Source organism: Lindgomyces ingoldianus, assembly GCF_010093535.1.
Source record: "Lindgomyces ingoldianus strain ATCC 200398 unplaced genomic scaffold BDR25scaffold_37, whole genome shotgun sequence".
Taxonomy (NCBI): domain Eukaryota; kingdom Fungi; phylum Ascomycota; class Dothideomycetes; order Pleosporales; family Lindgomycetaceae; genus Lindgomyces; species Lindgomyces ingoldianus.
The window spans coordinates 760742-779217 of NW_022985198.1; the positions used below are offsets into that span (position 1 = coordinate 760742).

General features: G+C 47.3%; 5 protein-coding genes across 5 annotated transcripts; 4 read left to right on the top strand and 1 right to left on the bottom strand.

The window, feature by feature from the left end:
- The first annotated feature begins 70 nt into the window (after positions 1 to 70).
- BDR25DRAFT_83267 (uncharacterized protein) lies at positions 71 to 2021 on the top strand. The gene is made up of 6 exons (XM_033699124.1): positions 71 to 243; positions 325 to 665; positions 763 to 1089; positions 1153 to 1245; positions 1293 to 1373; positions 1433 to 2021. The coding sequence occupies exons 1-6, from the start codon at positions 204 to 206 to the stop codon at positions 1799 to 1801; spliced, it is 1251 nt and encodes a 416-aa protein (XP_033542671.1). The 5' UTR covers positions 71 to 203; the 3' UTR covers positions 1802 to 2021.
- On the top strand, positions 2022 to 4553 carry BDR25DRAFT_83268 (kinase-like protein). Its single transcript, XM_033699125.1, has 3 exons — positions 2022 to 2316; positions 2376 to 3239; positions 3302 to 4553. The coding sequence occupies exons 1-3, from the start codon at positions 2242 to 2244 to the stop codon at positions 4511 to 4513; spliced, it is 2151 nt and encodes a 716-aa protein (XP_033542672.1). The 5' UTR covers positions 2022 to 2241; the 3' UTR covers positions 4514 to 4553.
- A 2923-nt stretch (positions 4554 to 7476) lies between these two features.
- BDR25DRAFT_294875 (FabD/lysophospholipase-like protein) lies at positions 7477 to 11298 on the top strand (the record flags this gene model as incomplete). The annotated part of the gene is given in 8 exon segments (XM_033688812.1): positions 7477 to 7811; positions 7861 to 8022; positions 8042 to 8483; positions 8547 to 9261; positions 9311 to 9909; positions 9954 to 10061; positions 10115 to 10810; positions 11004 to 11298. The coding sequence occupies 8 exon segments, from the start codon at positions 7529 to 7531 to the stop codon at positions 11296 to 11298; spliced, it is 3300 nt and encodes a 1099-aa protein (XP_033542673.1). The 5' UTR covers positions 7477 to 7528.
- A 1506-nt stretch (positions 11299 to 12804) lies between these two features.
- BDR25DRAFT_306565 (AAA-domain-containing protein) lies at positions 12805 to 14429 on the bottom strand. The gene is made up of 2 exons (XM_033690649.1): positions 13783 to 14429; positions 12805 to 13728 (listed from the first exon to the last, which is right to left on the bottom strand). The coding sequence occupies exons 1-2, from the start codon at positions 14387 to 14389 to the stop codon at positions 12887 to 12889; spliced, it is 1449 nt and encodes a 482-aa protein (XP_033542674.1). The 5' UTR covers positions 14390 to 14429; the 3' UTR covers positions 12805 to 12886.
- A 1-nt stretch (position 14430) lies between these two features.
- BDR25DRAFT_360361 (uncharacterized protein) lies at positions 14431 to 18438 on the top strand (the record flags this gene model as incomplete). The annotated part of the gene is made up of 9 exons (XM_033696240.1): positions 14431 to 14651; positions 14701 to 14817; positions 14870 to 14961; positions 15047 to 17575; positions 17627 to 17947; positions 17975 to 18003; positions 18061 to 18156; positions 18193 to 18310; positions 18377 to 18438. The coding sequence occupies 9 exons, from the start codon at positions 14431 to 14433 to the stop codon at positions 18436 to 18438; spliced, it is 3585 nt and encodes a 1194-aa protein (XP_033542675.1).
- Positions 18439 to 18476: the final 38 nt, after the last annotated feature.

An 18476-nucleotide genomic window follows, 5' to 3' on the forward strand; every position in this document is an offset into this window, starting at 1 on the left:
GATGATCACCCTCATAGAAAAATAAAGACATACTTCAGGTTTTCACCATCCGACAGCAACGCTCTTGGACGACGCTTGACATTTCACGAGACCTATTCGAAGGATTTCTAGAGAAGTACAATGCATTTTGCGAATTTTGGAACTGTGCATTTGTGTTTGGTCGAAAGTTCGAGGAAAAGGAGTTTGAATTTCCATCTTTTCGGATGCGACGGACACCTACGCTCAATGATTGTAATATTTTCGGTTCGTTAAATCAAATTGATTTATTCCATTTCGTATTTCGTCCTCTTCTACCAGCGGGCCAAGCCACTGACTAAAAGCTAGAGTCGAGTTTCGTTCTGCGGCGTGCTGAACTGAATAATCGCAAGCTGACTGAAGGACAATCGCCATGGTCCATTCGTCAAACTGCGGTGTATCACCGCCGTATCCCCATTGTTTTTACTGAACATGATTCAGAGTCGGGGCACAATGCTCTGAGATATAGATCCGTCTTTCTCCTTATTTCTCCATCAGAATCTTTTGAAAAGCAATTGGCACTCTGTGCTGATTCTTTTGCGAGAGAGCTGGCAATGTCTTGGCAAAACATTGTAAGGTTGCTCGTTTCTGATGCTGCCAAGGGGTGGCGAGAATACATGGCTTGGATGGAAGAGGAAATAATGGAACAGGTGCGTAATACCCGTAACTCTTTCCTCATCGTGCTGCGAGTAGATATCATTGTGAACATTATGTTCATATAAGAGTTTACTAATTTCTGGTATGCAGTCTAACCGTCTAGTGTTTGCGAAGGTCGACTCCGAAAGGGATAGTTTTGATCCACTTACGGACTACCAAATTAGTTTCATAGATCGACAAAGACTGAAGCAACTTGAGGACAAGGTAAACGATCTTGGAATAATTCTCTCAACAATGCAACAGAATGTCCTTGGAATATGCGACTACACTCGTAAAATCGGCCAAGAAGAGTACCATGCCGATGGAAACGTCGTCGATGCGATTATCGAAGAGCTCGAAGAGCAAGCCAAGGAGATAGAGATGCACGTAAAGAGAGGAGAAGCTCTTAAAGCAAGGCTAAATTCTGTCACAGAGCTAGTACGTGCATGATGTGTGAAGTCAAGATGCCACCGAAGAAAGCGAATTCTGATCCGAATTTAGCTTTCCGATCTCTTAAATTACGAGGATGCAATAGCGTTGAAGGCTATTGGACGTGAAGCGCAAGTTGAAAACCAATCAATGCATAAGCTCGCAGTAAGATGCCATATAAAACATCATTTCATAGGTTAATAAGTTTGCAGGAAAAGAGCACTAACGATGCCGCAGCAGTTAAAGTCTTGACGGTGATCGGCCTCGTGTACCTTCCTGTCACAGTTGTTACCGTAAGTGGGCACTCTTCTCTGCAGTTGGGTTAAATGCGTCTAGTTTGACGTCGTACCAGGGCTTTTTTTCTACACAATTCGTAAACACCACGGATGGTCAGAGCATGCAAGTGTCCAGAAGCGCCTGGCTACTAGCAGCAATATCCATACCCCTAACGGTTCTAACGATTGCCACTTGGTGGTCTTGGGTGCATCTCCACCTTCGCGTGCCTCCGAAGTTGTCACTGCCAGGATGTTCCATTCGTAGGGTTGATTTCCGTGACAGGCTCCAATCTATTCGCTTGCAGCTTGGGAGAAGAGCATTTCCTGATTTGGAAAGTGGGTCTAATTTGCGCTCCTCTGAAGGCTGTGCTCCATCTCCGCCACCGTCATGCAAACTATACTCCAGAAGCTGCTCGGAAGGGACAGAGGCGACGAAGGTTGGCTGAGGAAACTTCGTTGCCTGGTGGACCGGGCCAAATATTTCATGCGGTTGGAAAGCAGTTCGCCTGATACGCATTTCCCCACAGGTGCTTGTGGCCACCTTCTAAGGAGACAAGACACGTGAGGGTAGGTTCGGAGCAGGTGAGGGACATGAGATACGAGATACGAACGCTTCTCCATTTTGAGCACTAGCAATGATCGCGAGGCACAATTGAGCAAGCACATAGTAAGGACAAGAGCTGACCCGGCGCTCGGTGGCTGTGCACTGCGTCTCAGTGAATCGTGGGCGTAAAGCCGATACCCTTCCCCAGGCATATTTTCTAGGGTTATATCTAATCGCTTGGTTCTCTCTTTCAACTGCTGCCAGAATTTCATATTCTTCTTCTCTCGTCTCTACTCATTCAAAACAAAGCTTGGTTGTCAGCCAGCCGTGAATACCTGCACTATGCGTCTCCGGTGGCTCTGGTGGCTCCGGTGGCTCAGCTGCCGGCCAATCAGATCAACCACCAGCCGTCCACCAGTGAGAGAACACAATATCAGAGCCGCAATGCAGGACCGCCGCTGACCTTGGACTTGCAGAAGGTTCCCTCCTTTCCCTCCGCTCATTACGATACCCATCCTACTAGTACACACCACGCCGCGTCCGAAATCCAGAATGCAACTTCAGAGCTGTCGTCGATTGAGGACTCTGAAGAAAATGCGGCTCAGTCTCATACACAGTCCTCTCCGCACCCTACACCGTCTAGCTTGGTTCAGAATCCTAATCCTCTTTCCTTGTCAACGCATACCCTTGAACTTTGTGACGACACATCACATCAGAGTAACAGTCCTGGAGCACCTCGAAGTATTTCAGAAGCAGGCTCTTTACATAATAGTCTACGTCAAGCACGCATACAGTGCAGTAACAAGAACAACCACAAATTCTTTGTTCCGGACTGCGAACTCAAAAAACTCATAACAGTCGAAGTAGTAACACCCATACTTCAGAAAATTCTCCCAAGCACTGCCGATGCTCGCATCAATGATTTAGCTAAATCGATTTGCGAATCCGCTCCACGTTTATTCGCTACCCTCGGATACATCAAGAAAGAACACGAAATCCTGCCGTTGCTAGAGGAGCAGGTATCCGACGAGGACTTCCCTTTCCAACTAAAACATCCACAACCACTTGGGAGTCACTACGCTTTGCAAGGGAAAGGTGGCAAAGACATAATATCTCTCGCAAAATGGAACGATGAAGTCTCTGAAGAGTTTCAAAGGTGTCAATGGTGGATGATGGCTCCCAATTTCAACGAAGGAAGTCACTACATATTGGATGACAACGCGATGCTGCCTTTCACTGAACGTCGAGAAATCTCAAAGGGGGGTTATAGCAGAGTCCACTTCGCTAAAATTCACCCCTCACATCACAATTTCTCAGGCGTGAAACGGTCCGATAGCGAAGTGAGTTAGCCAGTGTGTGTCCAATGACCATGAAATATAGTGCTGACATATTATGAATCCAGGGGTGCCATGTTGCCATCAAAGAACTCAGCACAGCCAACCACGAAGACATCTTCAAGAAGGAAACTGCATTTTTCGCCACTCTCGCTAAAAAAAGGAATCAACCTCACCCTCACTTAATCAATCTTCTTGCCACGTATCAATGGAAAGGGAAATACCACCTGATGTTCCCGCATGCCAAAGAGAACTTAGAAAGCTACTGGCGACACACCAAACCAGTCTTCGATGAGGATACCATGCGCTGGTGGCTCAAGCAATTGGCCGGCCTCGTCAGCGGCCTCCTAGAAATTCACGAATCCAGAATTCAGACTCCCCCCGGTACCACTTCGGCCCCAGAAGGATCCGGCTCTAGCATTAGACTCAAACGAGGTGAAGAGAAGTATGGACGCCATGGCGACATAAAGCCGGAAAATATTCTATGGTTTCCTCCCTCATCCGCATCCGACAATCCGGGAGGGATCCTGACGATTGCGGACTTTGGGTTGAGCAGGTTCCATGGAAGAGACACTCGTTCTAACGTGGATTGGAGCCAAATCAAATCTTCGCCTACGTACGAGCCGCCGGAGTTGAAACTCCATAAGCCCGTTTCACGCGCCTATGATATGTGGAGTCTTGCCTGTATCCTTCTGGAATTCGCGACATGGGCGTTGAAAGGGCAGGAAGGCAATGAAAACTTCTCTAGCAATCGGTCATGTCCCGACAGCAACCCTGACTTGCGAGAGCTCTCTAATGATGAATTCTTCAATATAGTCGGCGAGAACCGCTCAAGGGCTGAAGTCCGCGAAGGTGTAGTCAAGTGGGTGGAAGAGCTCTACCAATCCGAGAACTGTACTGCTTTCATTCAAGACTTGCTAAATATGACAATGCGCCATCTCCTTGTCGTAAACCCGGCGCATCGCTATAGCGCTATCCGATTGAACCAAGAGTTCAAGCACTTTGAAGAAAAGGCGAAGGACTCAGAGTACCTCATAAAGCCAATACCTCAGACAACAACGTCGACAGCTCAAGGAACGCCTCACAACAAACCAGAGAATAGGTCTGTTACTCATCGTATAGGTAATATTTCAAGCCCAAGAGCAAGGACTGAAACAGGAGTGAGCAAGCTAAGATACCCAGGCACGAGTAAAAAGTCAAAGACGTGGCCAGATCCACGAGTGCCGGGAGAATCGCAGTGCATGAGTGGTATTGGGCTCATTGCAGATTTTACCGAATGATGGAATTATATCGCCGAAATATGGGCGGATGGTGGCCACGATCATATTATCCCGTCTTCTTGAATGTGGATATTAGGGACTAGGAATTTGTATTTAGCGAAGGCGTTGTAAAAAGGCTAGATACCCGAGATTTTTCAGAGGAAAAGAAGTTGAACAGAGTATGAATGCGAATGTTTGGCTTCGTTTTAATTGACTGGATAAGACTCTCAAATGTTGCAAGGCTACTTGACGGTGTAAATTGATCGGGAGGAAATGGGTATGAAGACACGTCATTACAGACCCCGATCAGACGTTACGATAAGCATTCAAAGCGTCCGTATACTAAGGCGAAAGCGATGCAAATGCCAATGTGACATTGGAGCAGAGCGAAAAGTGATCGTCGACAAATGGTAATCTTCAAAGCAATGGAGGACAAGTCCTTGTAGAGGAGCAGAATGACACGCTCGTTGATGCGTGCATTTACTTTGAAGAAGGCTGGCCTGACCTAAAAAAGAAGAAATGGAGACTTTAAATACTAACGACCCACGAAATCTACACTCTTGATAGCAGTATCCTTTTATGATCCAGTTCCAATTTCTATTGCGGGCTTCTTAAAAGACTGTGGGGTACGCAACCTATTGTATTTATGAGTATCATTGCTAGTATATATCGGCAGTTGTACTGCAGGTGGGTTGAGCGGTTTTACCCAGCTGATTTTGGATGCATCTTCACCTCTCCCCACTCCTACTATTCAAACCCTACTCGAGACCATCGCCATTATCATGTGATTGTTGGGGACAGTTATTGTCCGAAAATAGATTAGCTCCCGCAAACTTTTACGTCTCGACGGCCACTTGCAACGCTTTCCCAACCCAGAACTATCGACTCCTGTGAGGCCGAGAAACAAGGAATGGACAGCTAAATGCAATAGTTAAGTCATAGGACAAAGAAGTAACAGGTGTATAAGCTGTAGCAAATCTCTGCCTTAGAAGGCAGCAATGTATAAAGGTTAAGATTTATATGAGTGGCTTTGTTTAATCAATTCCCCTAACAGAAGAGCAAGTTCAGCCCGTCTTCCAGTGTATTGCACACTTCATTTTGGCTAGGGCCGAGCACAACCCGGTCATGTGACTAGGACATGATCACGAGACTTCTTTAGCAAGCCTTGTCCTCTGTATATAAAGTGTGGTTAATCCACTCTTTAATCTATAATCTGCTCTATAATCTAATTTTATTTCTAAGTACTTTCTTATGTGACAATTATGTACTGGCTCGGCGCAGCTAGCAAATGCCTGATAACAGTGTTGAATTCGAAGAAGAAGAAGAAGACCTGTTTCCTCACTACGGAACTAGGTTTTATACTGCAACTCCTAGCTATCTTAGGTCTTGCTCAACTTATTATTAGTTTATTACTAAGTTATTCTTTTCTACTATTTATATTTTTATTATCACTCCTTGTTGAACACTGTTATGTGTAGCAGCAGTGTCAATTAATTACGAACAGGTAGAACAAAGAGTTGAAGAGTAGGTTTTACTTAAAACTATGTTTATGTGAGAGCACTGTATCCAAGAAACATGAAGCACAGAAGGGGTTTATAAGAGAGTATTAATAGGGGTTCGAGAAAGGATATATATGTAAAGCGTTATTTAATAATAAAACATTATAATTAAGCAGGATAAATGAAACGAATTTTTAAAGTAGAACGTGCAATAATGTCACAGTTAACTAGGACATGCCTTAGACTCCCCATAGAGAGCCCTTAGCCTAGCCTTAGGTACATGGCGTCCTGTCACATGCCCTAGTACATATATATATGCATGTTGTGATGGTTGGACCCATAAGAGCCCGCAAGCGGGCCAGATCAAAGATCTGGATGGGAGCCAGCATCCGGGGGGCATCCCATCTAGCTCATAAATATCGACCATGTAAGCGGAATCCTCGCTGATTCAATTTGTGCATGCCTTTTGGCTGGTGCTTAGCGCATGTAGTCGTACCAGTGATCCTATGGATCCGAGCGCCCGTTACATATATCCTTTCTTAAACCCCTAAGTCTCCTTAAGGATTTGTCTATTAATATTATCCTATTACCCCTTCTGCGCTTCATGGTTCTTGCATACAGTGCTCTTACACATACACTAGAAGTCAGCTAAACAGCTCTTTAATAAGGGAATTAACTATACAAAATTAGGCTCTAAGATTAAGACCTTTAAACCTAAACAATTGCTGCTCTTCTAGATACAGTTTTGCTTTGCTATATACATGCTACTTCTTTATCCGATGCCTTGCTGCATCTGGCTGTCCCTTTTTTGTTTATTTAAATTTAGTATGAACGCATCTGGTTAAGCGTAAGCCTCTATGGGGCTTTTAGGGAAGGCTTCCGCCCAAGGCCCAATGGACATCAAGGTCGAATGGGTGTCACAGATCGTTACCGTGACAAAGATCACAATTGGCTTGTGGAAATATCCGCAATTGTCTTTTTTTTGGTTAATACGATCAGTCTCGTGCATAAGCCTTGTGAGCCACTACTAGGCAAGAATTGTGTAGTTATATCCCTTCATGACGCCTCGTCGCCTGGTCGCTTAGAGACACCAAGACACATGCTCCGTCATACGATATTTTCGAGGTCTTGAGAAATAGGGCCTACCCAGAAGGCACCAGGTTTCAACGTCGCATGATCGTATACTCCACGGCCAAGGCTTCGCTTCCGTGGGGCTGAATGAAATTCGAAGATCCTCCAAGCACACACACGATGTGGGTTGATCAACAGGTTATGCTGCATTTTTTTGGGTGCAATCTTCCGAGTCTGGCCTCACGATTTGGTGATCTGCACCTCAACTTGCCGTCGTGGCTTTTTCTTAGTTCCAGGCAGGGCATTCTCCAGAGTTCGCTAGTAGTGTGGCACAGCCTGATCAACGGAAAAGTATTTTTACGGCTATGTCCCGCTGAAGTTCTTTGTACAAACTTTGTCCTAGCATCGAGCCTACTTGGAATCGCTTGTCAATCATTATACACCACAGTGTTTTGTCATACTCGGAATGGACCCTCCTCTAAGCCCAGGAGAACGCTGTGAAGACGAACGTTGCGACCGAAAATCTGATGACTACATTTGGTACTGTGTTGATTGCTCATGCCGATTTTGTGAATCCTGCTGGAGGTTTCAGCCGCCTCATCGTAAGGGCAAATATGCACGCGACGGGAAACCGCATGAACAGATTGACTACCACATTGCAAAGCGCTTAGAAAGTATTCTTAACCCAAGTAACGACCGTGAGGAGGTGCGGAAGCTCCATGAGACAGATGAAAAGTCCACCTGGTTTGGTGAGTCGAGAGATGGCCCCTGTGACTGATTGCCCCCTAACACGTATAGGGTGGGCAAAGGATGATAATCAGTGTCCAGTCCTCGAAGACTTCGGTGCATACGTCTCTTTGATGGCAGAGAGTACTCGAGACTCGGTACTGCCGAAATATCCTCAAATCGTGTCATTCGTAGGAGAGACGAGCAAGTACCATGATTCACATTCGAAGGAACGTATTCTAATCTTACTTAGGCGCTGGCAAAAGCACGATCATCAACATGCTCATCAAACTACATGACCCTTGGAGAGAGGGAGGGGACGAATGGAGCATTCCTTTCCCGGCACCAGTATGTGGATCGCCCGCAGACCACAATAAACCTACTTCGGCGGATGTCCACCTTTACGCAGACCCAAAGACATTCTACAGCGACAAGCCCATTCTACTTGCGGACTGCGAGGGCCTTAATGGAGGTGAAGAGGTGCCAATTGCCAAACGTAAAAAGCTCGGTCGCGAAGCGCTCGAGTTGATGAAGCTAGCCAGAGAACGTACAAGGGACCATCTTGAGATTTCGTGGGCTGATCCTAAGGGCAACGATCCACAACGGCGCACGAGAGAATTTGCTGTCAGCGAGCTCTATCCCCGGATTTTGTATACGTTCTCTGACGCCGTCGTTTTCGTGTCACGAAATGCCAAGTACGTATCCCCATCAACGCAGTGCGACTAGGCCAAAGCGGCAGTCAACTGAAAAATGTATAGGACATTCCAATCCGGGGCATTGAAGAAGCTTCTTGAATGGGGACAAAGATCGCTAGAGAAATCAACAAACCAACCGGCTCTGCCACGGGCAATTGTTGCACTCAACGCGACCGAAATTGGGGTGGACGAAAGTGAATGGGATATCGACAAAGCGACCGCAAGCCTCCTCAGTAGTGTTAAGAACGCGCTCCATCCACAGCATGGAGTTCCGTCATTCCAGGCCCTTGCAAGATTCTGGGAACAAAAAGGTATTAGGATTACTTCTGTCTATGACCTTATTCGTTGCTATTATGGCTCATTTCACGTTGTCACCATCCCTCGGGGAGGCCGTTATAGTATCATGCAAAGTCAGGTGCAGGCTCTCCATAATCGTATTGTTGAGTGCTGCAACGATTCTCGCCAGGATAGGGAAAAGGCGAGACTTCGATTCACCTCTGAGGCGTTGCAAGTCTACCTGCAAGAGGCGTTTAAGCACTTCCGTAGGACTATAGATGAGCCGTTCGACTTCAAGAAAGTATCCTTTCAAGTCCATCCTATACCGGCAAACTTTGGTGGACGCATTTTTGAGCTGGCGGAAGCTGTGTACGCATCCTACCGCAGCCTCTCGAAGCGGCCTACGACTATCGAAGTGTTCACTGAAATGAGTTCCATGATAGCGTCGTGCGTTCTACTCGATGTCCATAGAAATCGAAAAGGTGAGGACAGCGACCCTTTAGTCATATACTCTGCTGACTACGGTAGGGCTTGCAATTGACTCCATACAGGAATATGAGAAGCATTTCTCCTTTGCGCTTGAGGAGTTTTGCGGCTCGGCCATGCCTTGTAGTTTTAGAAGCAAGCACGGAGAGCTTTGCGTCAATGTCAGTTCGCGACATAGCTCAAAGGGCCACCAAAACAGCAAGGGTAAAATCATTGGATCGGGCAAATATGAGTCCAGCGGCTTCAATCACAAAGATTTTTCGAAGAGGTTCATGCGCCTCATAAAAAGAAGGCTCTGTAAACTAGAGTCTGAACTACAGGTTAGCACCGGCCCCGATGCTGAAGGCGGTACATCTGGCAATGCGCAGGTGTTGCAGTTGCATGAACGCACGATGGCGGAGTTCTATAAGAAGTTCGAGTCACGACAAAGAATAGTCAGTCATCAGGCTTGCCTAAGCTGTTTGATGAGTCCTCCAGATTATGTTTTGCCATGTGCGCATGGACTGTGCTCCGACTGTGCATACTCATTTGGCACTCGGGAAGACGACACAACGCTAACATTGACTTGTTGTCCGTTGCATCAAGGCGAAGGCGCTTGGCCTAGACTGTGGAGAATCCGGCTTAAGCCTGAGTTTGCGGGAGTTAGAATCCTTTCCTTGGATGGGTAAGTCTCCACACGGCCTGGAAGCATTTCTGACGCCCCTCCAGAGGTGGTGTGCGCGGTATTGTAGAACTCGAAGTACTCCGCTTGCTCCAGAAACAACTTGGAGATAGACTCCCTATCCAGAACTTCTTCGATATCATTGTAGGGACTAGGTAGGTTCATGATACAAGGTTTATGTTGATTCTCTGGCTAAACGACTACAAAGCACTGGATCAATCATCGCCTTAGCTCTCGGAGTGCTTGGTTTGTCAGTAGATGACTGCACTACCAAGTTTTCGGAGCTCTGCAGGACGGCCTTTACGAAACGTAAAACCTACATGACGCTCCGCTCAAAATTTTCCGCTGTATTGTTCCGCGGAAGTATATACAGAACGCGACCATTATACGATTCTCTGCGTCAATCCCTAGGTGATGCTAGGATATTTGGTGGTGCAGGGAAGAAGTCACATTTCTACGATATCAAGGTTGCCGTGACGTCGACGGACGAGCTTGCTAAAAACGCAATCATCATGGCCAACTACAATCGACAGGGAGAAAACTATGCACGCCACATCTTTCAGCGTCCATCAGACCCAAATAAAGAGCTTATGATATGGGAGGCCGCTGCCGCATCCGCAGCCGCTCCGCCTTATTTCACCGCTTTTTGGCATCCGGAAACAAGCCGCGAGTACTTGGACGGTGCTTTCCACAATAATAATCCAGTAAGGGTTGCATATCGAGAGGCACAACTGCTCTGGCCCGAGGTATCGAAGCTTCCCCCAGATGTGTTACTATCCATTGGAACCGGCAAGGAGGGCGATACGGATGGCAGGGCAGATGACAGACTGGAGATCGAATATGATTTGCAGCTTTTGAGCGAACGATTTCAAAGGCAAAAAAATCACCTTTCCACCAGTATACAGTGGCTAACTATGAAACTAGACTGCAGATCGGCGACATAGATTGGGGGCAGATGACAAGTCCTTTTGGCAAGCCAAAAGCTTTTCCAATAACGAAGCGGTTGGCACATGGTTGGAACGCTGTGGTATGTTTGCAATGATGACAGAGTTAGCAATAGTGAAGCTAAACTACATCAAGACAAGTCGATACAAGAGTATCATTGATGCCGAGGTTGCATGGAAGTTGTTCTTAAGGGAGCGCGCAGTGTCTGCAGATGCTCAATCCAGAACCAGCGCTCGATATATCCGACTCAACCCTGAGATGGATGTCGTCCCTGAACTTGATGCCGCTGAGGATTTGAGCAAGCTCCTGTCAGTGACATCCAAAGGTATCTCGGAAGAGACGTTACGTGATGTGGCTCTGCATTTAGTAGCAAGTACCTTCTATTTCAAGAAGCTGGGCTGCTCCGCTCGCAATACTGATTCAGGCTATGATTGCCACGGTAAGTGAGTCGCAACACTAAGACTAGCGCTTCCTGACCCATGGTAGGATTAATTCGTTGTCGATTTGACTCCGCTTCGAATGATTCAAGTGAGATGCGGGGGCTTGGCCAATTCTTGCGAGAGCATTTCCGCAGCACCGCTTCGCCCTTCTTCGCCATCCAGGTAGATGGTGCACTGCATTATCAATCGGTAAGCATCAACTGATTTGGGCCATCTATAATTGGAACATCGATGATCTTGCTCACAGGAAAATAGGTGCCCTTGACTTCCGCTCTCATCGAGCAGATGATTGCAGAAGGAATTTTCGTCGTCCCGGAGATCAACATATGCCTTCCCGACCAGACAGTTGCTGTGAATATCGAGCTTCGATTCCCAGGTTCAACATCGTTGGAGAAGGGAAAATCCTTCCAAATTAGTGGATTTCCTCGTCAATTAGCTGCAGAGCAGACATTGAAGGGTTCGTTCACTCCCTCATTTGTTCATACTTTATTGATGAATCTCGCAGAGGCCTTGAAACGACGGAATAATCTGGTACCTGTACTTGGTAAGAGCCATGAGCTACCAGCATAAACGAAAGTAACTCGTTTGCGAAACATAATAATTCGTTGAATCAACTATCTAAACGATTTCCATTCAGTGATTTCGCTCTGTAGCTATCAGGGTAGCCAACTCAATCACTCACGTATCTTCTCCCAACCTGGTTCTTCATCTCAGTCGATCATCTCACAGGCGACTCTCCCCATCTTCAGGCCTAGCGACGAACAAATCAGGACGCTCTCCCTTAGTGCTACGGAGGGAATCGATATTATACTAAGAGAAGGGCTTCAGGGTTGAATATATGAAGGCCCGAACCGTACATAACCGAACACTCATGTCTGGTTCGCTCGCCGCAAGGCTTAGGCTAGAGGAATGCTATACTTGGCAATATCATTGCTATGACAAGTCATATTACGTTGTACTCAGGAAGCAACAAGCAAGCCAACTTCCTGTGAGCACAGGCTTATCATCCTGAGCCTGGAGCGGTCAGCCCTTTTTCGCTCTTAGGTGACCGAAATATATTTGTTTTGGTTGATTGTATGGTCTCGTATTTACCTCTATTTCAGCAAAGCAACACTGAGGACGATAGAAGAATGATTTGACGAAGAGCTGAACTGCGCAGTATTGGCCTAACCTGAGGACACATACAGGGTAATATAAGCCTAAAAACAAGCATTTTTCAACAGCCATTCAGATACACTTACTGTACTTAGCCTCGAGCTGGCTAGACTGCAGCTTCACAGGGGATTTATGGCGTACATGTACAGCACAACAACATGTACACCGAGCTATGAAAAGATAATAACTCTATGCGTGTGGTAATGTACGCAGCACTAGGGCTATGCAGGAAATGGAGGCTGTGGATGTTGGAGACTCGATAAATTCTACATTCTTGATAGCAATATCTTTTTATAGTCGAGTTCCAATTTCTATTTCAGCCTTGACAAAGGACTGCGGGGTTTGCAACTTATTGCACTTATGAGTATTATTGCTGGGATTTTACAACACAAAACGACAAAGTTTGACAGGAATTGGAATAATCACGGTCAGACATCATCCTACTCTTCAGCCACACCCTGCTCATGACGATTGTTCTGGAAGTTGTCAAGATCCTGCTCTCTCGTCTTGCTGAGCGTAGTAGCTTTAATAGTTTGCATAGCAGCCAAAAAATGCCGGCGTGTTAAGGTGCGCTCGTGAGTATCGACAGTCTGTTCGCCAATGCATTCGGTCGCAGCAGTCACACAGAGATTCTTAAGGTCCGAGCCGGTATACTGTGGCGTTAAGTTCGCTAGAGTCGGTATAGTGATGTCTGGGCCAAGGTTCTCGTCCTTGAGAAGCAATCCCAATATGCCCATTCGCTCAGTCTTTGATGGGAGATTGAAGAAAATGCGCACAGGCGCCCTTCGAAGCACGGCAGGATCGAGATCGTTCGGTCGGTTGGTAGCCAGCAAGATGAATGGCGAGTCGGTCCCACTCATGATGCCGTCCCATTCCATAAGGAACTGGTTCAGCATGGCCCGGATGTGGCGTTTCTCACCGGCCTTGCGTTCACCCAGCATAGCGTCCGCTTCGTCAATGAACACAATGCTCGGGTACATCTTACGCGCCATGGAGAAGATAGCCTTGATCATCTTCTCGTCGTCACCATGACACTTCTGCCATACCTCGGAGACGGAAATCGAGAGCATGTTAAAGCCGGATTGCTTAGCCACTCCCCTTGCTAAAAGTGTCTTTCCCGTGCCTGGTGGCCCGTAGAGAATAGCTCCGGTGACTTTGTTATTCTTCAAGACGCCGTGACCGAAGGCTTTAGGCCTCGTCAGTCCCATCGCTGTGATTCTTTCGACTTTGCCAATTGTTTTGGGGTCTATGAAGATGTTCTCGTAGTTCGGCGGGATTTTATCTAGACCAAACTTGATTAGTAGCGCACATATATTGACAGTTTGCTGTTGCTGACCTGTATTGACGATGCATTCGAGTAACATCTGCTCGAATTTGCCCCGTGCTACTGATGTCCATTTCTTCATCTTGTGTTTGTGAGACTGAAGGCGGAGATCATCCACTTCAAGGTCAGAGTCCGAACAGCTATCTGATGTGTCCCCATCTTCGTAGCACTCCTCACCCTCACTGCAATCTTGCGCGTTCACTCTCTGACATTGATCTTTCGTCCGTTTGGAGGATTGACTCTGGCGTTTCTTGTAACGTTGACCACTCTTGTGACTTTCAAATTTACACGACCCCTCGTCGCAACTGTCATCTGAGATGTATAGTAGCTTCCTTTCCTGTGGTTCTTGTTCTTCGTAGGGTGGGAGTTTGTTAGGGTTTGTTGTGGAAGCTTCCCGGACTTTATCGTCGCCCTCTACTACGACAGGGCTAGGATGCCCTCCCCCAGTCTTTGGTGTGATTTCTTGCTTAACATGCACTTGCGATATGACGTTTTGATCATTAAGGTTAGGGGCTGTCGCATTCTCAACTTGTTCGGGTTGTGCCCAAGAATGCTGAATTACACGACGGTAACGAGAAACGGTACAGGCACCGTTTGGATTACCTGTGTTCAGTGTCATGGCGGTTGTACGTCAAAATTAGATCTTGCAAATGAAAGTGTATGGTTACAAGAAGTAGCTCAAGATTCGATTTCATGTTTGTGTCGCAAAGCTGTACTTGTCACAGGCTTGACATCGACCGCGAGAGCCACGGGCTTACCCATCCAATTAGAACTTCGGAACAGGGTTGCCTTATAAACACCGCCTCACTTCCCGGCATCCCCGTATTATCTCATAAGTCTCTTCCAAAGAGTTCCACCGCGCCCAACATCACTTCTTGTTAGTGAGGCACAGAATTCCAGAGCTCTCCCGCCAACCAGAGGACCTGATAGTGGAACGCATGAAACTAACGCCCCGCTTTCACAGCCACATGGACTTAGTAATCGTGGGGGCCGCCCCAAATGTCGGGGCTGGTATACCCCAGCACGGCTGAAGTGTGGCGAGAAAATGTCGAAAACGGTATGCCTTTGATCAAACTATCCCCGGAAATGCCTCAGGAAGTGAAACCACTGTAGTCGATGGGTTTATTACCTTACCGGACTTGCCCGCTAAAGAGAGCGAGAATGGGGCTCAAGCCTCAGAGGGCTGGCTAAGTTTTGCCATTCATTCTTAAGCTTCTAGGACGATAAGCTGATATCAATGTGCCAATTCCCCGGCGCTGTCATTGACCACGACTAGTCTTACAGACCACAGCTATCACGATGTCTTTCGAAATTTGCAACCTTGACGTTGAAAAAGGCAACCCAAGCCTCGAGCCCTCGTTGAACAGCGGCATCGAACAACCAATATCCAGAGAAGAGAACCAGCGCAAGGACGCCCCAAAGCCAAATCATGTCAATTCGATGCTTTCCCGGCACTCGTCCGTTCCTCTCGTAGTCAGAAACCAGAAAACCAAGTTATTTCGAAGTTGGAAGCGATTCGGGAGTGCTGGCTCGGGCCAGAAGGCGGCTTCAATTGCGAGTCAGGATGATGGAGACAAGACACCAGTCGAGACAGATGCACAATCCATTATTAAGTTGATAGTTTCCGGCGGACGTTGTGTTCCTTCCTCTGCTGATCACTCGAATACTGTGAAGATGCCGCAGTTTGACGATCTCCGAGCGTACTTGCCCGCCAACCTTCAAGCTCTAGAGCTTTGGGTGGATGAGGCCAGTAGGTTGGTTAGCGCTGTACAAAATCCTGACCCAGTCCTTCCATTCGACGGAAAAGGACTTTTTGGTGAAGGGAATGAAGAAGGGTACCAGGATCTTGGACGTTTGGCAGAGATGGTCTTGTCTGCTCTATCACTATGCATGCTGGATAACGAATGCATCTACGTCAAATCCTGCAAGCCTCTGGCGAATCGAGATCGACTGAAGAAACTCATCCAGCAGGCTAGAGTTAGTCAGACGAATAGTATGTGGCAGGAAGGAGGAGGAGAAGTGGCGGAAGAACAACGCAAGAAGAAGGACTCGTTTCTGGACTCCATCTTCGCTCTTATAGATTACACCTCCGCTATCCTAGCTAGGCTACTCGCCCAGGTAGCAGTTGGGAAATATTGGTCCGACAACGTCCTGGCCGTCCTGACGCAGAGGGTCGCCAAACTGAAAGTGCTACTAATCGATATGCACGCCAACACGTTGATTTCCTGTCAGGCTGGTGAGGCATCTCTCGACCAAACAGACATATCCAGCCGCTTGTCAAATGGAATCATGGATGAGGAAGAGTGCGAAGAGGTTTTGCGCATGATCGATGCTGAGAGCAAGGAGGGTCTGACGACGACCGCTAACGCAGAGGTTGCTCGGTACTGCGTTGACCAAAACCGCTTCCGATCTGGCATCGATACGATTCTGCGCTATCTATTGCTTTCTCTCCGATTCCATAACCGATCGGGACTTCAAGCTACATCTTTTGAGATTTGTGGCATGGTATACGGGACTGGATTCGAGGACTTCAAGGCTTTGCTCTTCCAGGACCGAGACTTGGAATATTCGGCCTCGTCAGATCAAGATGCCCTCAAAACAGCCTACCCCGCCTTCAAAATCTTGAACGAGGCCTTACAACAGGTGAAACAGAACTGCCCACCTAAATCTCAAGGTAACTTGCGGACTACGGTAGAATGGAGGTATTGTAACGCCCACAACAAGATATCCAGCACCACATTGGCGGACAATGCAATGAATGAACTATCGAGATGCAAGCCACAGAAGGCTGTGATGAATTCCATGGCGGACATCATCACTGTCATGATTCCTCTAGTACTTACAAGCCCCGTCGTGGTTGCCAGCCTAACCGGATTTCGCGCCGCGTTAGCGCTAGCTTGCGATGCTAAAGACGTTGTCCGACCTTCTAAGAACAAGGACTACTGCGCTTTCTTTCGCATGTACACCAATCAATTCGAGAATGACAGTCAGTCATGGGATGTCATGCGCTTGTCAGCGGCAGTCCAGCAAGGATTCTTTTCCCGCAACAATCTCATCCACAGTGGGGCCTCTTCCAAGAATGCCGGAAAGGTGCAGAGCAAGTTGGTGGAGAGGTCGCGGGAGATGGATAGTTGGGTGATCGACGAGCGCAGCGTCACTGTTGCCTGCAAATATCAAGTGTGCTCCATCCTCTTGGTTGCATTCATAATCGCCGGGGGCGGGTTGGCAATGATTGCATGTGGGAACCGCATCACAGGAGTTGACCCATCTAATTTGTCCATGTATCTCTGGATTTTAGCCGGTTTCTACCTCCTGGTACAAAAGAGTAGATTCGTGGAAGACTGGCCCTGGAGCGACTTCCTTCGATTTCGCGTTCGATGTCGATCTGTGTCGGAACTGCGCGCCATCTCAGGCATCAATGAGCAACTCATCATGGCTAAGCTCTTACACGATGAGCGGGGTGGAAGCTTGCTCAAAACCCGAGGTCCATACAATAAGGTTTTCTCGCAGCGCGATTCTAACGATGGTTTCTCCGTTGATTGTTCTCTTCACATGACGACGCTACTGCTTAGCGGATTGATTATGCTCAAAGTTGTGACTCCTCGCGGCCATGCACTAGTTTGTTTAGATGCACGGCGCGGAACTGAACTCAAGGTCGTTGAGCACCAGGGCAACCAAGCCCAGGAACATCTGCTCTGCGAGGATATCGATCGTTTGCAGGATCGACATGGACAGAAGAAATCGAAGGATCGAATGAGGCTGCAGTTGGCGATGTCAAAGGAGCTGAAATGGAAGAGAGTTCAGGGTGTGTACAAGGGGATGGAAGTGGAGTTTGTCTGAGATGAATGGACTTGAGTGTTGATCATTACAGGGTCTGCGGTGTTATTGGAGCAAAGGTGTATTCGCAAAGATCGTCTCGTAATGATTCCACTCTTTCGCTATGCAATTATTATTTTTATTACTTTCTTTGATTTAGATCTCCTTTTGAAGATTCAAGATGCAGGGTTTCTTTGCACAGCTCTACAGGCTCGTAAGATGATCATCAAGTGCTTCGCTGGAAAGAAAGGCAAGGATAGAATATGTGCACCCTGCGCAATTCACAGACTGAGCCCCCGTCCGATTGGTCATAACTATCTTTCCGAGCTGCCTTGGAAACTAGGTACTCTAGCCCAATATCGTAAGGCTATTCAACAATGAAAAATAGATTACGCAAAACCTCACTACGAGGCTCAAGTCATGTTCAAGCCAGGCATTGACAGATGATTTGGGGCGAAGGGCTGAACTGCCAAGGATCGGCCGGGCCGAGGCCGCCTCCGGCAGAACGTGCACCCAAAAACATACATCAAATATTACACTATCTCTACCGCCAAGCCCTCTCTCCTATTGGTCCGGATATAAGCCGGCTATTGATTTGATTGGTAGAAAATCGGTAACCAAAAAGCCGCGTTACTGTTTGTTTTTAAGCTTCAAGTAATCGTTCTGCTATGCTACATGCTTGATCCGGTCTTCTTTTTTTCCTATCGTGATCGACTACCGCACGGTCGGGGGTGTAAAAATCACTTCTACAGTGTAATTTTTCCCGCTAAATGTAATCGGCTCTGCCAAGACCTTCCAAGCAAAGCCCGCTGCAGGCGAAAAGGGGGTTCCAGAGGATCTCCCCCTGGTTAAGCGAAACAGTAGTGCGACTTTGGGCTTCGGCTCTACAT

Excerpts from the sequence above, each read along its gene's own strand:
- BDR25DRAFT_83267 (XM_033699124.1), top strand. The coding sequence starts at position 204 with ATGCGACGGACACCTACGCTCAATGATTGTAATATTTTCG. Across the intron at positions 666-762 it reads AAGAGGAAATAATGGAACAG|TCTAACCGTCTAGTGTTTGC; the intron begins GTGCGTAATACC and ends TCTGGTATGCAG. Across the intron at positions 1,246-1,292 it reads AATCAATGCATAAGCTCGCA|GAAAAGAGCACTAACGATGC; the intron begins GTAAGATGCCAT and ends ATAAGTTTGCAG.
- BDR25DRAFT_83268 (XM_033699125.1), top strand. The coding sequence starts at position 2,242 with ATGCGTCTCCGGTGGCTCTGGTGGCTCCGGTGGCTCAGCTGCCGGCCA. Across the intron at positions 2,317-2,375 it reads CAACCACCAGCCGTCCACCA|AAGGTTCCCTCCTTTCCCTC; the intron begins GTGAGAGAACAC and ends TTGGACTTGCAG. Across the intron at positions 3,240-3,301 it reads TGAAACGGTCCGATAGCGAA|GGGTGCCATGTTGCCATCAA; the intron begins GTGAGTTAGCCA and ends TTATGAATCCAG.
- BDR25DRAFT_306565 (XM_033690649.1), bottom strand. The coding sequence starts at position 14,389 with ATGACACTGAACACAGGTAATCCAAACGGTGCCTGTACCGTTTCTCGT. Across the intron at positions 13,729-13,782 it reads CGAATGCATCGTCAATACAG|ATAAAATCCCGCCGAACTAC; the intron begins GTCAGCAACAGC and ends AGTTTGGTCTAG.